Source organism: Bicyclus anynana, chromosome 5 (assembly GCF_947172395.1).
Source record: "Bicyclus anynana chromosome 5, ilBicAnyn1.1, whole genome shotgun sequence".
In the NCBI taxonomy this organism is placed as follows: Eukaryota; Metazoa; Arthropoda; class Insecta; order Lepidoptera; family Nymphalidae; genus Bicyclus; species Bicyclus anynana.
This window is the reverse complement of record NC_069087.1, coordinates 17532935-17555715: the sequence shown is the minus strand read 5'-3', so window position 1 is coordinate 17555715 and position 22781 is coordinate 17532935. Positions and strand designations below refer to the sequence as shown.

The window sequence follows — 22781 nt, the reverse complement described above, 5'->3', positions numbered from 1 at the left end:
TCGGTAAAGAAACACCAAAGTTATATACGCTTAACCATCACCATACTAATTCATGCTATATGGATTATTTTTGTGTAAAGGTTGCCGCGCTCGACGCGACTCGCGGGGGGGGAATAAATAAAGAAGTGCAGCCTTAATGAGTAGGGTAGGGGTAGGGTAGGGTTGGGGTAGGGTAGGGGTAGTGTAGGGTAGGGGTAGGGTAGGGGTAGGGCAGGGGTAGGGCAGGGGTAGGGTAGGGTAAGGGTAGGGTAGTGGTAGGATAGGGGTAGTTGAAAGTTTACAACGACTTTCACGCGGACGAAGTCGCGGGCGTCCGCTAGTTCTATAAATAATAGTTATAGGTATCATGACGTGTATTAGTTTTAAGTCTTCAATGTGTTGTGTTAACAAATAAAGTATTTTCTATTCTATTCTATTCTGGAAAGTATTTATTAATGAAGATAATACTTAAATTAGCTAAACTTATTATAAAAATAAAATATAAGGAAATATAACTACAAAATTAAAATAAATTAAAATTAAAACTAATACCTAGAAATAATTATCGAAATTTGCCGCCCTTGGTAGGGTGCCCATCACGCAGGCAGCATTCCCGCGCTGAATTGCGATAGAAATTCTTTGCGCGAGAAAGCTGCCCGCCCGAGGGTCGCCTGTTGCCTCTCTGAGGCGTTTACTGATCTCCTTGTGGAGATTCTGAGCGCTCCTGCCCCACGGACCTAGTGTCTCGACGCCAAACGGGACGAATTCATATTGGGCGCCGAGACAACTGTATTTTAAAAACTTTTGACGTTCCCGTATGTCTGCCGCCGCCCCGCCATGTCTGCCGGTCGACTGGATGTAAGAAGCAGCTAAAGTGTCTGCACAAGTGGCATCCCACACCAGCGCACGACCCATACTCCAGGGAATTAATGACAATAATTCTATTCTTCTATGTGTGAATATAAAAATATGGTTACGGGTATATTTCGATGTATTTGCCACTGCACACATAATTTTTTTTTGTAACAGAGTCTCTTTCTGAGATTCCCGACTTATCGGGTCGAAAACGGGTTATGTGTGGGACTTATCCACCTTGATGGCCACCCTCAGAGCGTGCATGCTTGGAAAGTTTCGGGACATCACACAAATTCGCCTGTGCTTCCATTGCATTACGCTTTTAGTGCTCGTCTATGAATGAATAATATCTATTACCACGTATAGTAACTTATGCCCAAAGACCTTATACTTATAACTATAAGGTCTTTGCTTATGCCACTGTAAAACCCGGTAGATGCAGACGTCCCTAAGCGCACTACAGACTTGACAGTTTACTTGATCGTGTGTGACTGGCATAAAACGGGGTGTTTTTGTCACGCGCGCCTCGCGACATCGCGTGAAGGTACTCTCGTGAAAAGTGTTCTCATGTCACCATAAAATTTTGATTTGCTGTCCAAATAACAGCAACTATAGGGATTAGTATAGATTACTTGGTAATGCATTGATTTCAAGGAAAGGTCCGGGGTTCGACTCCCAGCTTAGGTTAATTTAATATTTTATATTTTACTAGCTGACGTCGCGCGGTTTCACCCGCGTGGTTACCGTTCCCGTAGGAATAGGGGGATAATATATAATCTATAGCCTTCCTCGATAAATGGGCTTTCTAACACTGAAAGATTTTTTCAAATCGGACCAGTAGTTCCTGACATTAGCGCGTTCAAACAAACAAACTCTTCAGCTTTATAATATAAGAATAGATAATTTCTGAATTCCACGCGAACGAAGACGCGGTTAATAAAGACCAAATTAGTAAATAGGCCAGCTGTTCTGGTGATAGTCACCAGCTGTGACTAGTTAGTTACCGGCATAGCATAGATTTGACCCTAGGTCCGCAAACCCGCGTCTAAGCGTGGAGGGTCGCAGCTTCATATCCCCTCTCCAATAAAGAGACCGTCGTAGTGAGCCGTTAAAATAAACTGATATTGAATGGGAATGAAATAGGTAAATGAAAGTAACTATTTAGTAAATAAAAAAAGGCGCAGTGTTGGTTGACCCCCTACTAGGCGAACCGAGGAAATCAAGCTGGGAGCCATAGAATTATTAGGTAGGTACTTGTACCGACTCTTAAATCTTTGCTGCGAGCCGTTGGATGTTGGCGGCTTTAGAAGACTTCTAAACCGATGCGTTTAGAAGTCTATGGGTAAACGCAGATTCATGAGATTTCATATACAGAATTCTAAAATTCGTTTCATTCCATTCGTTCGACGCGTTAGCCTGGGATAAGTGCGAGCTTTATGAGTTTAGGCGATTGGAGGATAGTGTAATAATAAAAAAGAACACATTAAAAAACAAAAATTTTATTAAAGTTTTATTTTTTGGTAAATGCAAATTACCCAGACAAACAACCAAAAATGTATCATACATAAAAAATAATTACTATGGTCACCCATAACTTTAGTTCACAATCATTAACTTATAAGTAGAAGCGGAATTCTTATTAATACGATATTATGAGAAATAAATAATTATCATTATTTAATTAATAAGTAATAAAAATTAACAATGGCGTAGTTAGCGCTATTTTTTTTAACTAATACATCATTTTTCCACAGAACTTATGACGTTATAAGTTGAATTTGTTTACGAGATCGTAATATTTATTCAATTAAGAATGCTTCGTGCCACAATACTATAAAGAACAGAGTATCCTCAGAATACTTCCAAACAAAAAAATCCTGCTTCCGAACAAAAAAAACCAAAAATGTGTTTTTTTTTTCTAAATTTTAGAACTACCCACGAAAAGACTTTGATTTACTTATTAGAATACAATGTATTTATCAATTTATAATAATTATATTTACGAATATTTTTAACATTAGGTAATTTTTATAACTCTATTTGTTGTCGTTGTTTTATAAAAAAATATATATAAATATATATTAAGCTACCATAATTTGACTCCCCATTTAACACTTTCCTTAAAATTATTAAGTACGCACTAAAAGTAACAATACTAATCACAATCATAGCATTTTAAGGTCCAAAAGTTCTGTGAAGACATGATACTGAATTCAAAACAATAATCTAAAAATAAGTATTTATTTACATTAATATAATTAATTAGTAACTGGCAGTTTTCAGAAGGCACACATTCGAAGGCATTTATTAATATAAAATGAAGTAAAAAGCAAAAACTAACTTACTAATTGACCATTTATTTATGATATGACTATTTCACCACTTAAAGATATTTAAAAAAACAGGATTATTTAATTTTGTTAATTTCCTTGATAAGTAAGAAACAAAATATTCTATTTTTGTCTCACTTATTGCAAATTGTTTCACAAAATAGTTATGTTTTGATATTTCATTTATATTATTAGAATTATTTCTTCAATTATACACACATTTATGTGTATTGCGCCATAATGTGGTGGTATTAAAGGGAACACACACACACACACTTTTCAAAATATTACTGATATACCTTATTCTTAGTGTGCGTTTAGCTAGTAACTAGTAGTACTACCCATAGATCTAGAATTCAATATATATAGGTATAATGTGATGTGTTTCTCGAAAAATATTCACGTATTTTATTTTAATTCATATTATTAATTATATACTTACGATCATTTAAACGATATGCATTTAAGGCACAACAAGTATGTAATAATTTAGACATATTATTACATATATTATGTCTACGTTTCATTTTAATTGGTATCTTGCTCACACATTAACTATTTAAAACATAATATTTGTTAAAAGGATTTATCATTTTAACAAATATTATATAATTTATGTTAAAATATATTTTAATGCAATTTTATATACAGTGGTTTTTATTTTATAATTATTATTGCTATGTATACTAACTGCAAGCCTAACATAATGCCTTCTAAAATTATTATTTCTAGTGTACATTCAGATTAGTATTCAATTATTTATTAATAGTACAAAGATACTCAGATATTTACTATCCAACCTCATTAATAAGCTATCTTTTGAAAATAAATCTAATTATTATTACTGTAGATCACATTTCACAACAACACTCAACCATTTTGTCACACACTTCGTGTTCTATTTTTTTTTTACTTTTCGCTTTTTATAATAATAACCTAATATGGCGTAATACCAAAGTGGTTTGTATCTATATATCGTGACTAGGAATACGTTATATATATTTATTTATATATACTATACATATATATACATTTTTGTAGGTATATTTTGTATCTTGAAACCTTAAAACATTTTTTGATAAAAAATGTTTAAGAAATCTTTTTCTTACAAATATTTAATATAATACCAATTCCCAGAAATCTCATGAGGCACTTTTTTCCGATAAACTCGTATATACAATTGACAATATTTTCCTAATTCTGTTATATACAAAATTTTCTCAAGTATCTTTTAAATCTTTGTAGAATGCTACTGTTGGAAATAATATTATTAATGTTAGCATAAAACTTTTGCGAACAACAGAATTAGGATTTTATTTTTATAAATTCATCCTTATAATATAAATATAAATGACAGTTCATCCACAAGAAAAGATTGACTAAACCTAAATTCTGTTATAGCATTAGGTAATTAGACTTTAGTCAACCTTCACTATTCAAATGGAATAAAAAATGGCCGCCAATGTTCGCCACACATAAATTGACACGTGATCATAAAATAGCTCATCTAGTCTACTAATTGATATTGGTACACTACTGCAATATGGAACAAATTGTTTAAGCAACATTTTAAACCAGCAGGTTTTTTTTAAAAAAGAATATTTGCCATATCTTTTATATATGACCAATATTCCCATTCCCATCCAACTAGTCGGCACAGACTGTATAAGGAGTGGGTACGACAGTAGACCAACGGGGCGGGGATCGAACCACCACCCCTCGGTGATGAGTCCGACCGCTCTTACCGTTGAGCTGTTGAGGTTCTAATTTTTAGGTTTGTGCTGTATATTTTTGTTCTAAGTGTACATTTCATCGACACAACTGTCAAAAAATGATTACGAACTCCGCATTATTGTATTAAAGAGCACACTTGTTAACATTCAATATTCAAGTCCAGTTTAATGTTCAAAACGACAAAAATGTCTAAAATAGTCACCACTTGTAACACGAGATCAAATAGTTGAGTTGACACCTGCTTCAAGCTTATCATAAGATGGCGTTAGCGTCAAAAGTTAAATCTATTGACGGCAACGTCATAATATACTTGTTTATAGTGTTAATACCGGTCCATACTAGTAGAGTCCTGACTAGTCACATCACTCGCTGCGTCAGTAGAACTAGAATCGCTAGCGTTGACGTCGGAGGTGGCGTTGACGTCGGAGGTGGCGTCGACGTCCGACGTGGCATCGACGTCAGAGGTGCTGTCAACGTCAGAGGTGGCGGCCGCATCGCTAGAGAGGCCTAGATCAGTGGTCGGATATCAAAGATGTTCGTCCCGGCCGTTCAGGGGCTGTCTCTCGGCGTGATCGGACGGACGGTTCCGCTTGAAGAATCCGCACTGAAATAAAAAGAAAATATTATAAGAATAGCTAAGTTATATCGATAGAACATAGAGAAAAAGCAGGTCGCCTTCAAATTCATCATTTTGAAGGTAGAAGTGGTACTCCAATTATAAAAATGGCAAAAGTAATGGCTATTTGAGATGATGAAAAGAAAATTCTGGAGATGCACTACCATTGCTTACATTACTTACACTTTATTTTCATTCCAAATATAGTTAGGCATAGTTGGGTACCTACTGTGGGTTAGCAAAATGATCGAAGACTTAGATTAGAAATGATTACTCCTTGGAGATACTCCTTAATTTTATATGTTAACGATCGTTATTATTTTTTTTTGTAGGTAACTAAATAAAAAGAAAAGGAGATAAAAATAAAACATAAGTTACAACTTAGTTAAGAGTGAAGAAAGATAAAACTTACTTTGTAGAGCGCGAAGATGAGCAAAAGCAGCAGTAAGGCACCCACGACAGCCGCCAGGATGATGACCCACAGCGGAATGGTGCCGCTCTCCAGCGCTTCCAGCTGTGGAGTCACCGTGGTGTGCGCTTCCACGACCTTCCACGACCGGTCCGTCGGCCGCCCTATCAGCGGCAGCCTAGTCACGCGCGCCGCCGCTAACGAAGACAGTTTTACTGCTTTCTCTTGGGATATCTGAAAAAATACATAGCCTAATTATAACACCTTAAATATATAGTTAACTATAAAAGTGTACTGTTTGAAGGATTCGGCTATATTTAAAGAAGAAAGATAAAATTGTACATTGGCGCTTTGTTATAGATTAGATTGTAGTTGTATAAATCACAATTAAAACAATTAAAACTCGAGAGCAACTTTGAACACAGTCTTTACACCATTGTCACAGAGAGACAGAGGGTAGAGTATGGGTTACATTGCTACAAATATGTTTCAATCACAGATTTTTTTAATACTGACCACATATGATGAACACATAATAATTAACATCATCACCATGATTAATCCGCAAATAAATTATCATAGTAGATATGCCCTTGACTTACCTCATTAAGAACTGAAGCGTTAATCCTCGACCGCAGCGCCAACCAAACTTCCTGCCCCTTCAGCAACTGTCTGGTCCTGCACCTCAGCACTTCACATTTGTACTTCTCTTGGCATTTTTCTAACATATCTTTTAATTGGGGATCCACCTAAAATATTTTATACATTACTTTCAAATGAATTCCTATCCTAAAATATTAAGAATACTAAAAACGCAAGAATTACTGTTGATAGAAACGAGTTGTTACCTCATCTTGTCGACGTCGTCTGGTGCTCTCTCGCCGCTGTTCTGACGATGAGCTAAAGCTTCCGCCAGATTGAGAAAAGGAGTTGTGACCACCTGGTGGAAAACATTAATGTTACAACTACAGAAGAAAACAGTTTTTCTAAATTAGAATTTATTCAGAACAAATTAAATATACCTCTGTTATTTAGAAATATATTTTGTGAAGATGGAACTAATAACTAATTATTATTAATGATGATTTCTACATTTGCTAAGTATATAATTTAGGCAGAAGTAATAAAAATCGCAATGGTGCTTTTACATTTATACTTGTAAGTAATTAAGTTAATATGATCCAATTGAGATAAAGTTGTATATTATGCGTGTTTATATAAACATTTACCTGAACTGGAAGAGTAAGAATATCCTCCACTGCTAGAACCATAAGAACCGCCAGATGAGCTGCTATAACTTCCTCCTTGTCGGACCCCTTGGGAACCTCCGCTCTGGAAACTTTGGGAACCTCCCCTTTGAGAACTGGCACCCTGGTAAGCCCCACCGTGAACTGAACCAGCTCCTCCTCTGGCATTAGTTACATCAGCAATCCCGTATTTAAACTCATTATTAGAGTTTTGTGCAGCGTAAGCACCAAAACCTTCTAACTTGTCTTCTTCCTCATCACCCACTACAGTGATGCTTGGGCCGCCTCTGAAAGTACTGGAGCCGGTATTCATGATATCTGGGTTTACGGTCTCTGTTGTTCCCCAGGACCCGTGGACGAAGCCTTGTCCTTGATTCATACTTGATCCATAATTCTGGTTAATGCTACCTTGGTTGTACCTGAAAACAATATTGGTTGGACGTTTTTTAAATATTTAAACCACATAATTTGAAGAATACGCTTGAATTTAAAAATTCAAGCGTATTCTTGAGAATTCTTAAAAAAAATCTGTATTCGCGCATCTCGAGAGAGAAATACTTACGTATTAAAAGAACTGCCCGCTTCACCCTCATGACCCAACGATCCATACTCGGTACTTGTTTCAGTTTGTGATATGATATTATGATTCTCATCGTACACAATCGTTCTATTCTTAACTCGGACAATCCGACCGTCTTTACCAACTTCACCAGCACCGGCAATTCCTTGGCCTTGCACGTAACCTTGACCGCTTTGAGCATTTCCTTGATAATAACCGCCTTGGTTGTAACCAGCCTGTGCATTATAACTACCTTGCGATTGTCCTTGGCCATAGCTACCCTGAACTTGGCTACCTTGTCCGTAGCTATTTTGACGTCCTTGAGTGTAAGTAACACGCCCCTGATTATAACCTCCTTGATTCAAATCCCTACCAGATCCTTGATAGTTGGGTTTTGCCATAGTTTGAAGATTTCGCCTAATAGCTTCCCGTTCAGCTTCTGTCAGACCACCACCAGATTCGCTTGACCAAGTGCGGTTGTATGAATATGTGCCACCTTGACCGCCTGATTGGCCACTGCCATATTGACCTCCAGAAATTTGGCCGGTGCCGTATTGGCTGCCAGAAACTTGACCAGCGTTTGATCCATATTGGCCGCCTGAAGAGTAAATTGTATTTGTCTGCCCAGTCACAATACCGCCACTTCCTTGACTTCCACTAAACTGCCCACCGCCACCGTAAGTGCTCCTAGAACCTTGGCTGCCGCTTACTTGGCCACCGCCTCTCTGTTGAGAATTAAACTGGCCGTTGCTAGAATACTTTTCTTCCCAAAACTCTGTAAAATAAATGATTGTTTGATAAATATATCCTACAACAGAAGTTTGTCGCAACGATAAACGAGTAAGTACTTACGTTGTCCGTAATATTCTCCGCTGCTACCGATTTGTGATCCCGTGTACAGCTCGTTGCTCTTCATTGCTGTAAAGTTACCAAAAATTCAGTAAAAAAATAAACTACAAAATTATATTATATAATTTTATTTATTCGTTTCTGTTGTTTCTGACTTTTCTGTAATTGGTAAACTGATTGCTAATCAATAAAATTACAGTTTTATAACATGTTTCATTTAATAAATAAAAATGGTGAACTTCTCTCGAAACTTCTTTTATTTTACTTGTCCCTATTTTTATACAAAGCGGAAGAGCAAGAAAATTTGCTGATAGTGATAACATACTCGTATAAATTTATATAATATATTTTTTTTATAAATTTGACGTTTACAGTTATGGTCTCGCCAAAAATTTAGTCCGCTCTGAACTCGAGGCGAGGAGAGTAAACAAAAACATATCTCAATCGAGTAAATACTTAATAGCTGTTGCATACAACTTTGTTGGTTATTTTTAAAGAATTGGGCTTGTTGCTGTCAGAGTTGATTCGAAGTTTGGTGCATGCTATACCTTCTTTTTCCTTAGTGAGCAGTAAAGCGTAGGGGTTCTGCACAAACAGGTTGTCCGGGTTGACCTGCCGCGCCACGTCGCACTCCATGTTGCCTAACCACTGCGGCTGCACCAGCATGTACACCAGATTCTCACCTGGAAATTTTATTTACATGGCTAGATCAGATCAGAGTCTTAGAGGTCGTGAGAGGTCAGGCACTCGACTCTTCTACTATACTAGGAATGCATATGGTATTAAACCTCACCAGTCAGGGTCTGATAAGGCCACATCACGTAAATCTCTGCCTCCTCCACTGTGAAGGGTCCCTCGTTCTTGATATTATACTTGTGGATCACCTGCGGACCCAGCTTTGTATCGTCTTTCAAGTTCTGTGCATCGTAGAGAGATGCGTTGTAATGCAGTTCTGGCGGATCTGATGTACTGGAATGAAAAATAATAATTAAATATATCTAATGTCGTTTTCCGCATCATTTATCATTATCTTAAATAAAGAAATACGACTTGCTGGTAATTTTAATGTAGTAGGATGTAAAAAACATCTTGTGCAGTGTAATTATGTATTGTCGTCAAGTGGCTGTGATTTTTCATTTTTGCTACTAAATTATGTCAATTAACGTTATTATATCTCTGAAGTTACTTGACTACTACTGATTTATTAGGTATGCGATACGAAAAATCACTGCCACTCAATGTACTCGTAGGGTCTTGTATTGAATACGAATGATTACCCTTCGGGACATTCTGAATTTTAGTTTATCTCAATCTTGTTACAGGGATGTGGTTCCTTTAATTTATACTTGTCGATTCGCTTATAACATGTTTTATTGGAATTTAGATTTTAGTGGGTTGCCAAAAATAAAAAGTCACTAACAACGATGTTGCTATGCGAACCATGTAGTTTCAGAGAACGTGGGGGCAGAACTCACCCAATGATAGACAGCACAGCCTTGACCACGACGCCGATAGCCATGTGCCTGGTGTTGTCGTACTGCGTGCCCTGCTCCGGGTTGGTCGAGTTCACTTCCATGTCTAAGTTTAGCTTCGTGACGTGCGCATCCACCTCCAGTATCACTCGGAAGTTTACCTGTAATTAATCAGTATGAGATATCATTGACGATCACGCGATTTGATGTTTTCTTTTTCGAAAAACATTCGATGCAGTAGTCGAAGTGAAGATAGTGAAGTCGAACAGTAAAAAATAGAAAACGTACTAGGGTAATACGGGGGAACTACTTTATACAAGCTCTACATTCCTATGCGATGTGTGTGCCATTGTTTGAAAACATCGCTAAATATGAGTGTAGAACAGATTCACATATTCTTGGTGGCTGTTGTTGATGTTAGTTCACGCTTTGTTTCCTAATTATTATCGGCTTTTTGATCCGCGACAAAAGGGTTCGCGAACAGTAGCGTGAAGCAGATTCAAAATTTGTGTACAACAAATGGCAAATTTAGTCGCGTCTTATACCCAATAAGTGTATAGAGATGCATTTAAGACGAACTATGTATGTTTTCTGTGTCAGTCTTAGACTGAATGGGTTATGAAAATGCATGTAGAAAATGTCTGCTTTGACTTCGAATAAAAACGATCGATTGTTATGAACACTTGATGTACTTGCAAACGTTTTTTCTGATTGTGTAAGTGCCGTAGACTCCTTAATTGAACCACAGCGGCGTCACCGAGGTGTTTGGGCGAGCGCAGAAGATAGAGATAGAAGATCTCCTAATGAGGCCCGAAGGCAGAAGCAGAGAAGATGGGCGGAACAACTCTCTAACGGCGTCTCTTCTGAGGCTCGGACATCGATTTTGAAACCCTGGCTTTATGTAAGAATAGGTACAAATACTTACACTCTGTCCGCTGGCCATGGGGTTTCCCAAATCACATTTCAATGTACTGTTGCCTTCGGCGCCCTTGTCTTTGATCGAGCAGTATATCGGTGAGGACTCGGCGGATTCCTTTTCCAGTCTATCCATCTTGGCGTACGTGACACCGGCGGGTATCTGCAGGTAGTATGCGGCTTCGAAGGCGTCTTCGCCAGCGTTCTTGACGACTACGTCAATCTGGACGTTCTCGCTCGATCCGAGCACGTAGTTTACTGTCGGTCTGCAAAAATACAAGGATACTTAGCTATTGTGTAAAATGATATGTAGATTTTATCACTAACACGTAAAGATACTTTCATGAGCTTCTACTGTCAACTAATAATAAACAATATTCGGTAAAGCAAAGCAAAAATTGTTCCACAATATGAGATCTAAAGTAAAGTTTCCAAAACGTTTTTTTTGCAGTTCAACTACATTTATATCTTTTCTCCGAAAATTTTGGGTCAGAAGGTAAGAACAAGGTACAAAATACGTTAGGTTATGTTATAGTTTAAATTCGTGTTTAAGTTTAACGTACGTATGAATAATTATATTATATCCGATAATCATGCTAGTACTGTTTAAAAATCGAGAAAGTTATGGACTCAACTAGATTCCAGTTTGGAATATCACTTAAAATTAGTCTACTTTTTAACCGACTTCCAAAAAGGAGGAGGTTCTACGTTCGGCTGTATGTATGTTTTTTTTTTTTTTTTTTTTTTTATGTATGTCCAGCGATAATTCCGTCATTTGTGGACCGATTTTGAAAATTCTTTTTTCGTTTTAAAGGGTTTGATTCCAGGGTGGTCCCATTTTTTTCATGTCAGGATCTGATGATGGCATCCTGGAGAAATCGAGGGGAACTTTCGAAAATCGTAGAGACGGCTAGTGCATTTGTTAGTGTTTACATAAGGTATTTTAAGCCACTACAATTTTATGAAGGTCTGGAGTTGGTCTGATGATGGAGCCGAAACACAGACGATGGAACTCGTCAACGATTTACAGCAGTTACCTTTTCTTTGGGCTTGATTAACTTGTATTGATGAGAACTTTCCACCTAGATGGTTTGTGATTGTATTAAGGGTCTGATGATGGAGACGAACGAGAGATAAGGGAACTCCTCGACGGTTCACAGTCGATACCTTGTGTTTGGACTTGATTAATTTGTATTGCTGAGAGCTTTCCACCTAGATGGTTTGTGACTGTTTTAAGGGTCTGATGATGGAGACGAACGAGAGATAAGGGAACTCCTCGGCGGTTCACAGTCGATACCTTGTGTTTGGACTTGATTAATTTGTATTGCTGAGAGCTTTCCACCTAGATGGTTTGTGACTGTTTTAAGGGTCTGATGATGGAGACGAACGAGAGATAAGGGAACTCCTCGGCGGTTCACAGTCGATACCTTGTGTTTGGACTTGATTAATTTGTATGGCTGAGAACTTTCCACCTAGATGGCTTGTGACTGTATTAAGGGTCTGATGATGGAGACGAACGATAGTTAAGGAAACTCCTCGACGGTTCACAGTAGCTACCTTGTGTTTTGACTTGATAATTTTGTATTGATGAGAACTTTCCACTTGGATAGGTTGCGACTGTAAGAGGGGTCTGGTGATGAAGATAAAGGAGAGTTTAGGGAACTCCTCGACGGTTTACAGTAGCTACCTTGTATTTGGACTAGATTAATTTTATATTAATGAGAACTTTCCACCCATAAGGATTGTGTGCATAGGGGGTCTGATGATGAAGACGGAGGTCAGTTAATACCTCTTCTCATTAGTCATGATACCTTTCACGTTCTTCTGAATATTCATATTACGTGCGGGTAAAGGGGGAGTGAAATTTTATATGTGAGTTAAGGCAGTATTTATAAAATTGACTTAGGTACTTATCATAAGAAAATAACGTTTTAGCTAATTATTTTTTGTTCACACTCAATAGGTATGCTAACACTAAAAATGAAAAAATAAAAATTTTAATAAAAAAAATTCAACCGACTTCCAACTCAAAAATAACCTAAACTAAAAAGCAAGAAATAACTTCTTACCTATATGCTACCTTCTGATCAGTTTGAAGGCGGTGCCAATCCAGTGTCATGTTTTAATTAAAGTCGTTTCTGAAGGAAGCACAGAAACGTTGTAATTTAAACGGCTTGAATTAAAACATCACTGGCTTGGCACCGCCTTCAAACTGATCAGAAGGTAGCATATAGGTAAGAAGTTATTTCTTGCTTTTTAGTTTAGGTTATTTTTGAGTTGGAAGTCGGTTGAATTTTTTTTATTAAAATTTTTTACTACAGACTCAGAAACGGGATCAATGTGACGGGAACAGCTAGAGTGCGCGTGCGCAAGATATGTATGTAGTGTTCTCTTTTACCCACCAAAAGATAGATAAAGATAGACAAGATGGCGGCACTTTAGATTTTAGCCACGCGCACTCTAGTCACATCGCTCATTTAAATAATATTTTACTACCATGAAGAAGAATGCTGTGAAGCATCTTCGTCTTCAGAGCTGCGAATATGAATATGAATATCTTAATTTATATGTAGATACCTAGAACTGAGAAACAACTGAAGAGCATCGAATACTTACGTGGTGACAAACATCTGCAGGTCGGGTATGCACACGTTGTCCGTGCCGCAGTTCTTCTGTATGTTGAGCGAGTCGGTGTGCTCGATGCTGCGCGTGCGGTCCAGCACCGGCGGCACCGAGCTCCCCGCCGCCTGCTGCGTCAGCTCGTACGTCATCTTCACTTCGATTGGCGTCAGCTTGTCTCGGATCTCCTCCTGGAAAAATACGACCACACAACTGATGTAAAACTTCTCTCTCTTGCTCTTACAGTGACATACGAAATGTGACTGTCTCTCTTTCTATCTTCACTGACCTGCATCTGCCTCTCAACGTTTTTTTTTTTTTATTCTTTACAAGTTAGCCCTTATTTACAATCTCACCCGATGGTAAGTGACGATGCAATCTAAGATGGAAGCGGGCTAACTTGATAGGAAGAGGATGAAAGTCCACACCCCTTTCGGTTTCTACACGACATCGTACCGGAACGCTAAATCGCTTGGCGGTACGTCTTTGTCGGTAGGGTGGTAACTAGCCACGGCCAAAGCCTCCTACCTGCCAGACCTGGACCAATTAAGAAAATCTTAATCGGCCCAGCTGGGGATCGGACCCAGGACCTCCGTCTTGTAAATCCACCGCGCATACCACTGCGCCTCGGAGGCCGTCACGTTCTAACGGATGTAAAACTTCTCTCTCTTGCTGTTACAGTAACATACAAAATGTAACTGTCTCTCTTTCTATATTCACTGACCTATATCTGCCTCTCAACGTTCTCTCAACAACGATCACACTTTTCGTAATCTAAGTTCGTTCGCATCTTAGCTGCATCTTCATTTTTGTTTTAGGTAAGTGATGTTTATAATCTTGGTGTCAATGGGGACGATGACTAACATTTTATGAATTGGGATGACATTCGGGTAAATAAGGTCAATGTTAACTAATTTATACGTAAAAAGCAAAGATTCTGTCTGGATTTTTAAATGATAAAAAAATATTAAATTTCAAATCTATTAAAAATCTTTTATCGTAATTAGATGAAAATCCATTCAATTTCAGCTTCCTTACATTAAACGTGACATTTTTAATAAATGAACTATAAAAATAAACGCACAAAGATATTTGTAATTTTGTTTGAACGCCCACACAAATCTAACGATCATTAATTCGTACCATTTTATACGGGAAAATTTGTTATTCAGGGATCCGCGGTAGCCGCTAATCTGACCTTTTAAATCCCTATAGCTCCGAAAATAATGATCGCAGATACCCTGTTACTTTTACAAAATAGTTTTACGATCAGCATATTCTTAATATATATACAATTTAAGAAACTTCATCATCCCTATTGTTAATTCTAGAAGACATGACGTCTTAACTTATTTCATATAGCATCTAAGATTTACATACATCGAGATACACAGTTATCTCCTTGCACTCCTGTTGTCCCTGCGTGAGCAGAATGTGCGTCGTGTATATGGTGTGCCTGCTTTCCTTCAGGAACAGCCGTTTGTTGGTCTTTTGCCGAGAGTCCAGGTCCAGGGTTACTTCGAAATCTATAAGAAATTCAATAATGTACTTAGTCCTAGTACTGGTTGGAGCTATAGCTCCAACTTGCAACTTCGTTCGTGACACTCCCGAACGTGCTGACGACGACGTCCACGGCTGATGCACCTCACTTGACGCACGATTTCCCACCCGCGCTGTATTTCCCCCCGACGCCCGCATATCATGGAGTGTCATCAAAGAACTTGCCTCACGTCATAGACAAGGTTCGAATCTATACACTGCTCCAGTGCGTCTGGGATTTACTGATTTTCAGTCTATGAAAAAATTTCGTGCGTACTAAAATACGATTATGAAATGGTGAAATCTAACATCGAATTACTACTGGTGGTGATTTATGTACATGAATTTAATTTAAATTTGGTACTCTTTTCAATTTTGACCATCGTTATTGAGCCGGTAAATTATTTATCCTATTAGATATGTATATCTAGTATATTGTCTTCTAGTATATCTAGTATAAATACTAGTATATATCTAGCCTATCTAGTAACACCTAATCAGTGAAAGTCCGATAAATATATTTGAAAAATAAATCCGTATTTATATATTTGTTAAATAAGTTACGGAAGTTACATACGAGTAAGTAAAATGAATAAATCTGTGGGCCAAAAAATCCTTTCAGTCTTCACAGATTCAACAAACATTACGTCCACAGTAAACAAATAAGTATTAAACCGACAGTCAAAAATGAATTAAAAATGAAAATTTAACGTGAAACCAATTTAGCTTACTTTCATGGCCAATTTTTGCTACCACTCACCGAAATAGCAAATATATCCCTCCGCTTGAAAAAAACAAAATCACAATAAAATACTGATTCAAATATTTTGTAGCTCGAACTCAAACCCAGAACCTCGTGATCCGAGACATTTAAGGCTAACGACTGGACCAACATGGATAAATAACTATAGTCTCAGTCAGGGATCCGTAGAACATTTTGTACAACTGATTACTATCAACTTAAGTTTTCTGGATGAGACTATCAATTTATTTATTTACGAAAATTCTTGGTCTGGTAGCTAACTGAGTTACCAGGTAATAAAAATTTCTGAGCGTCGGACCAAGATAATGTACCACGCAATTTGTAGGACATTGTGGCTGTTGTGTAAGTTATATAATTATCAATTAATTAACAGTAAAACACAGCTGGTTAGTAACAACTTTTGCTAAACTACCCTCCTCCCAACTTGTATCAATAACCTGTTATTGATACGCTTGCGTAACTGTCAAAGCGAAGTTGTACTCACTTATCTGCTGGTCCACGTTGACTCCGTCGTACGTAAGACAGAACATGAGCTGCGCGCACGCGACCGCAGTCCCGTTGGAGAGAGTGCACTTCTTGTCATCCAGCGAGATCAGCTTGCTCTCGCCCATGAACTTCACGGCAGCCATCACCTTCACTACTGGCCGAGATCTGGGAAAAACAGGGAAAAACAGGTTAAAAACAGGACTTTAAAAGAGTTAATAACTACAGTTTTCATAGTGTATAGAAGATATTTTCGCGATTCCGATCACTGATGTTGTTTCATCATCATCATTATCAACCCATATTCGGCTCATTGCTGAGCCGAAGTCTCCTCTCAGAATGAGAGGAGTTAGGCCAATAGTCAACCACGCTGACCCAATGCGGATTGGCAGACTTCACACAGGCAGAGAATTAAGAAAATTCTCTGGTATGCAGGTTTCCTCGTGATGTTTTTTTTTCATCGTTTGAGACACGTGATATTTAATTTCTTAAAATGCACACAACTGAAATGTTGGAGGTGCATGCCCGGCCCGGATTCGAACCCACACCACACCGGAATCGGAGGCTGAGGTCATATCCACTGGGCTATCACGTTGTTTATGGACAGTAATAAGAATTGCTCTATTTTTTCCTCATTCGAGCTTATTGGAGCTATTAATGTTCAATAATTCATAACTTCAATAGATAAGCTTTAAGCGATAGGTACGTTATTTGTTGTTTTCTAACTAAATATCTAAATTGTGAATTATATATGTGCACTTACAATGCGTGAGCCGTGATAGCCCAGTGGATATGACCTCTGCCTCCGATTTCGGAGGGTGTGGGTTCGAATCCGGTCCGGGGCATGCACCTCCAACTTTACAGTTGTGTGCATTTTAAGAAAAATTTATATCACGTGTCTCAATCGGTGACGGAAAACATCGTGAGGAAACCTGCATACCAGAGAATTTCTTAATTCTCTGCGTGTGTGAAGTCTGCCAATCCGCATTGGGCCAGCGTGGTGGACTAATGGCCTAAGCCCTCTCATTCTGAGAGGAGACTCGAGCTCAGCAGTGAGCCGTGTATATGGGTTGATAACGACTTACAATGCACTTACATACTTAGACATCATTTTCCTTGTGTTTTCTTCTTTGTTTACGAATTAAACAACAACGCACCGGTTACTGACCTCAAGTCATTTGGTAGGTATATAAAGTTACAAACAAATACTAAACATTAAAGGCGCCACAAACGATTAAAGCAACGTTAAACCGCAAAGTTCTTCAAAAACAAGCTTTATATCATAGGCACCTAGAGATGTTCCGACTAGTTGGCAAAGCCTATCTACAGAGAAAGGCGACAAATAGAGAATTTCAGCTAGTAAAAGATTTCCAAAATTTTAACTTACTTCAAAAACACAACGCTATCAGATTTATACGCCCCAACGGCTAGATCAGTGTAGTTGTTATTGTCCAAGTCGACGGCACCAGAGAGAGAGAAGCCGAACGTGGTGAGGATGGGGCTGATCTCCTCGGCGGTGATTGCTTGCGAGTACTTCTCGCCGATGCCGAGCTCGCTGCCGTGGTAGATGTACACCACGCCCTTGCCATTCTCCCCACCGTAAGGTGCACCGACTGCGACGTCTGGGGAAAATATGAGTATTTAATTATAGAGTTTGTGATAATGCACATACTCGTAAAAATCTGAACTGAGTCCTGGCTGAAAAACAGTGCTTTCTTGTTTTTTTATAGTAAGTATGTGGCAAAATGCCATGTTAAGGCCTTTTTTAGGTTAAGCTACATTGCACAGCACATATTCTTTGCGTCCACAGTTTGAGTAGACAGTTGTTTGACAGTTGCGCCATCTATCCATTAAATTCTTATAATTTAATAATGTGATGTATTAAATCTATGATAATAATGTGACGTATTAATATACAATAAATGATGAATACTCAATCATCTTTTCTTTCTTTCTTAAAACTTAGATTCAGTTCAGTCTAAAAATAAGATAGAATAAAAAATATAAAATAAGATAGAAATAAATCTTAAAAATTCGGAATAACTCTTGGAAATTAATAACAACAAAATATTAGTAATACAACTTGAAGAGTGTAAAATTTGCAATAAAATAACACACCACAGAAGACTAAAAAGACAATCTTAGTAACTTAAAAGAGCATCTAAAATCCTACTTGGGTATTTATATTGTTTCATATCTCTCGCCATATTAATCAAAGCAATAAGAGGAGCACATACCACCAAAGCCATCATAGTTAATGTCTCCAAGAGAGGTGACTGCAAGGCCGAATCTGCCCCGTGATACTTCGCCAGTCCTTGCATGGTTCTTCGAGAATAACTGAAATTGAAGTTATTTTTTTATTCAGTAAAAAATGTTAGAACTATGGACGTTTTGTATGAACTTAAGTAATATACTAACCCTGTTCTTCCCTTGGTAAATTACGTAAATCCTTCCATGTTCATACCCATCGCTTTTGGGTTTCGTAAACATGGGAGCACCAACAATAATGTCTTCGGCACCATCGCCGTCAATATCACCACTTGTAAGACTGTAGCCGAAATATGCACCGATTTGCGAACCACTGATGTTCTTTATATTTTCTAACTCCCAAGTATAAACGACCACCTGAAGAATGACAATATTAACATAATATAAAAAAAATTTACATTTTTCACAATACCTAAATATTGAAAAACAAAATAACAATTAGAAATGTATTAGCCCGGGATCCGTGTAACAAATTTACAAGTGATTACTATCAAGCTAATTTTCCGTGAGTAACTTCAACTTGATGAGATGCTCAACTTTTATTTACGAAAATTCTTGATTCTGGCAGCTAACTGGGTTACCAGGTAATAAAAATTTCTAAGCGTCGGAACTAGACAGTGTATCACGCAATTTGTAGGACGTTGTGGCTGTTAAGTTGTATAATTATTTAATTAAGCAACAGTAACTAAAACAGCTGGTTAAAAACAACTTTTAATAAACTCGTTATCGATACAAGTTAGGACGAGGGTAGTTTAACAAAAGTTACTAGAACAACTTAACAGCCACAATGTCCTACAAAGTTAAATATATATGTATAAGTTATGTCCTATATATTTAACACTCTGATAAAGGAAATTGATAATGTTAAAAATCAATGAATGAAAACCTTAATAAACCAACTAACCAATCCTCGTAATTCTGCTCCCCTAGGTACGCCAACAGCAACGCCTTGTATTCCTTGGCCAGCAAAGTCGCCTACTGTTACCGAGTAGCCCATATACGAGTCATCGTACTTAGAACTTGCTTCTGGAGTCGAAAGGAATACGGGCCTCGAATTCAAACTTTGAACTTTTAATTGGCCTATAAAAGAAAAGTAGTGATAATGTTGCTGGCTGTACTATTAATGACTTCAAAGCGAATGAGAGGGTACATGATGGAAGCTTCAATGAAATTCATGTTTCATATAAACAATGAGTTTAGGAGAACTGTACATAATTATTACAACAAACATCGAGCATACAATAATTTCGTTAATTGGAAAGTAGGAACATGATGTCAAACACGAAAACAAGACACTGGTAAACTTTGGATTGTATGTTTAATATACGTATTCTAGCAAATACATAATTATGTCCAATAGCAATTATTTGTCTGTATAACTAAGAAAAATAAATCTGCAAGTCCAAAAAACATAATCAAAATCTAAATAATATTGTTAGTGGACATAACTAATATGTATATTTTAACAAATGGTAAACATAAATTGTTTTGATTTCGGTAATAATATTTGCTAATGAGTATAGATTCATAGTTGGTGTAAAACAATTTCTTAATAAAATTAAATGTTTTTATAGAATAGCAAGCTGTGATTGTATTATTATTTGAAGCGAGTGATCTTTTAATTTATCTCGATTTAACCCATTTGTGTAAATTCATGTCCTCTGATAAACCAATTTAAATTTTGATTACATTTGTAGTTTCAAGTTTAAATTCGAACTTAATTTTAGAAAACAAAAGTTAAATAAAAACTTCTCACAAAATTCCAATCTCAAAAAACGCCAATGGTAAATACAAAAAAAATCGTAGAATTTTGCACATAAATCACACCTCAACAAACTAAAGGGGATTTTTAATTATGTTAAATTCCACCAAATTGTAAAAGCGACCAAATTAATTTTAAAGCCAATGGGAGTGATGTTTATAATAATTAGTCTTAAAGCGATGGGCAATTTATCTAAGCGTTAATATTGACCTCCTTAATCCCTTTAATACTATATTTCTGGACACCTCTGACCCTTTGGGAAGGGTTAATAATTTGTAGAGATCTTTGCTAACCTACGAAATAGGACCGAGTATTTAGAAATAATTGTCAGTGTGAATTGTGATCATACATTGTGTTGATAGAGTATTGTAAAGTATTAAATTCTACATTATATTCGTTTTGTCTGTGGTATCAAGAAACTTTTCATTATCTGAGGAAATAATTTCGACCGTGAGGTTAGCACAGGATCGTATATGAGAAAATGGAGAGATAGGCCATTCGTGAGAGTCTAAGTCTTTCGTGCAACGACTTGAATACTAAATCTAAGTTTTATATTGGATGGGAGCTGATGGATTTCGGGCGACATACTTTCAATCCATACCATAGATCAAGATGTGACATGGAAAGCTAATGATGAGTCCAAATACACTGCAAACTGATAGATCAATGGTCAATTGATCCTATCAGGCAGTATAAGTAGAGTCAAATTTGCATTATGTTTTAATTCTTATTAAAATATAAACAAGTTCATGTACCTAAATATAGATGGGAAATATTTATTAACATGCATTTACTTTAAACTTCTTCTTTCAAAGATAATAATCTTTGTATTATTGACGTTGCAATGTTTTAAATAAAATGAAGATTTAAATATTACAAAGCATAAAGATTTAGAAATATTTGTCATCAATAATTAATCAATAACTTAACATAGGTAAAATATAATTCAAAATTTCAAACTACAAATGTGGTAGATTTTATACTTATTCAAAAAACGGTATTTTTATTATAGACTTGTCTACAAATAGGTACATACATTGAAGACAGAAAACTCGATATATTGTTCAATAAGAATTAAAACCTCTGAAGTGGACGGCTTGACTGTATTATTTTCAGGATTATGCTTTAAAGCATGTCTAGGTTATTCTGGTTAAAGTTACGAAGTCAATCGTTCGTTACGATTGCTGTTTACCTTCCTTCGGCATATAGTAGTGGAACCTTGCGCTAGTGTCTATGGAAAACGTTCTTCCTGTGGATTGTCATTAAACATTCAGAGTATATTCACACTTAGGTCTATAAATGTATATTTATCTTTCTAAACATTGACTAATAAACCAACACTTAGTCGAGCTTTAAACATAAGGTCACTACCGTTATTTGGTGATTAAGTGTTGATTCTTTAGACATTATTAAAATAGTTAATAGTTTTATTTTGAGTCTTCAGAATCTCACCTTGCCAATAGAAACTGCCTGGAGCGCCCATGAAAAGTCTCTGGCCATCCTGTAAAAGAAAAGTATCAACAGTTAGTCATATTTATTACTTTCTTTTAAAGTTAACCTTGATTGCTTATTACATTAAAATATGTGTTCCGTCTGTGTAGATTTCGTTTATTTTTTGTATAATGGTTGGTACTTCATATTTGATTATTTCAATCGTATTTGTTTTAATATCCTTTAATTAGATAGGTATCTCACGTGCCCATTTTTCCATACATACATTTGATTTTAATTTTCTTTATGTAATTAATCGTGTTTGTTTAACTGAATTAAAATCAATATGTACAATAAAAAGAAAATCATCAGTTACATCTCGAGCCAACGTTACCCAATGCTAAGTAGCATTACATCAATAGTTTTTTTCCTCCAAAACATCATTTACGACTAGGATAGCTGGACTGTTAACGATAATTCTGTTTAAGTAGGAAGTATTATGCATATTACAATATTAAGCTCTTATTTATCTGTAGAAGTTAGAGGGTGGTTTCGGGCCTAATTATACTCATCTCTCACGATAAACTTGATTTGTTTATGTGTGAAGTCCACTTATGGCTCCCTTCAAATGCTTTGTATAAGTGATAACGTTAGTACCTACTCTATGTATAGTTTTAAACATTTTATTGGTGTTTTATAGTTGTATCTCTCACGATTTAAGTGGTGCTCTGGTTAGGTTAATAAGTATTGATAAGAGGGTGAAGGTGGAAACGTTTTAATCTCAGAGGGGCTGACAAGCGTTGTTATTTAAAATTTCATAAGCTAAAGAATTAATATACAAATATACAAAGCCGCTAGAGTCCATGAGAATATTTTAGTCCCGCGTACTTGTTGCAAATATCTGCGGCACCAAGTGAACGAGCTTATGTATGAATAACCTTTAGTTAATTT

At 36.7% G+C, this 22781-nt stretch overlaps 1 protein-coding gene across 2 annotated transcripts in view; it reads right to left on the bottom strand.

Annotated features, from left to right (window-relative positions):
* Nucleotides 1-2317: 2317 nt before the first annotated feature.
* LOC112051118 (integrin alpha-PS2) overlaps nt 2318-22781 on the bottom strand; it is a 121173-nt gene continuing 100709 nt past the window's right edge. The window contains exons 6-25 of one of the 2 annotated variants that reach the window (XM_024089621.2): nt 21852-21900; nt 21592-21648; nt 19542-19717; nt 18788-18994; nt 18607-18706; nt 17757-17991; nt 16371-16537; nt 14965-15110; nt 13582-13775; nt 10976-11231; nt 10054-10211; nt 9372-9547; nt 9127-9261; nt 8582-8647; nt 7733-8504; nt 7153-7589; nt 6772-6863; nt 6526-6672; nt 5927-6157; nt 2318-5502 (exon numbers count right to left, since the gene is read on the bottom strand). In XM_024089621.2, the coding sequence (XP_023945389.2) occupies nt 5425-5502; nt 5927-6157; nt 6526-6672; nt 6772-6863; nt 7153-7589; nt 7733-8504; nt 8582-8647; nt 9127-9261; nt 9372-9547; nt 10054-10211; nt 10976-11231; nt 13582-13775; nt 14965-15110; nt 16371-16537; nt 17757-17991; nt 18607-18706; nt 18788-18994; nt 19542-19717; nt 21592-21648; nt 21852-21900 (3879 nt within the window). In that variant the 3' untranslated portion in view covers nt 2318-5424. The remainder of the gene's footprint in view (nt 5503-5926; nt 6158-6525; nt 6673-6771; nt 6864-7152; nt 7590-7732; nt 8505-8581; nt 8648-9126; nt 9262-9371; nt 9548-10053; nt 10212-10975; nt 11232-13581; nt 13776-14964; nt 15111-16370; nt 16538-17756; nt 17992-18606; nt 18707-18787; nt 18995-19541; nt 19718-21591; nt 21649-21851; nt 21901-22781) is intronic. The other variant, XM_024089637.2, reaches the window with a different exon arrangement.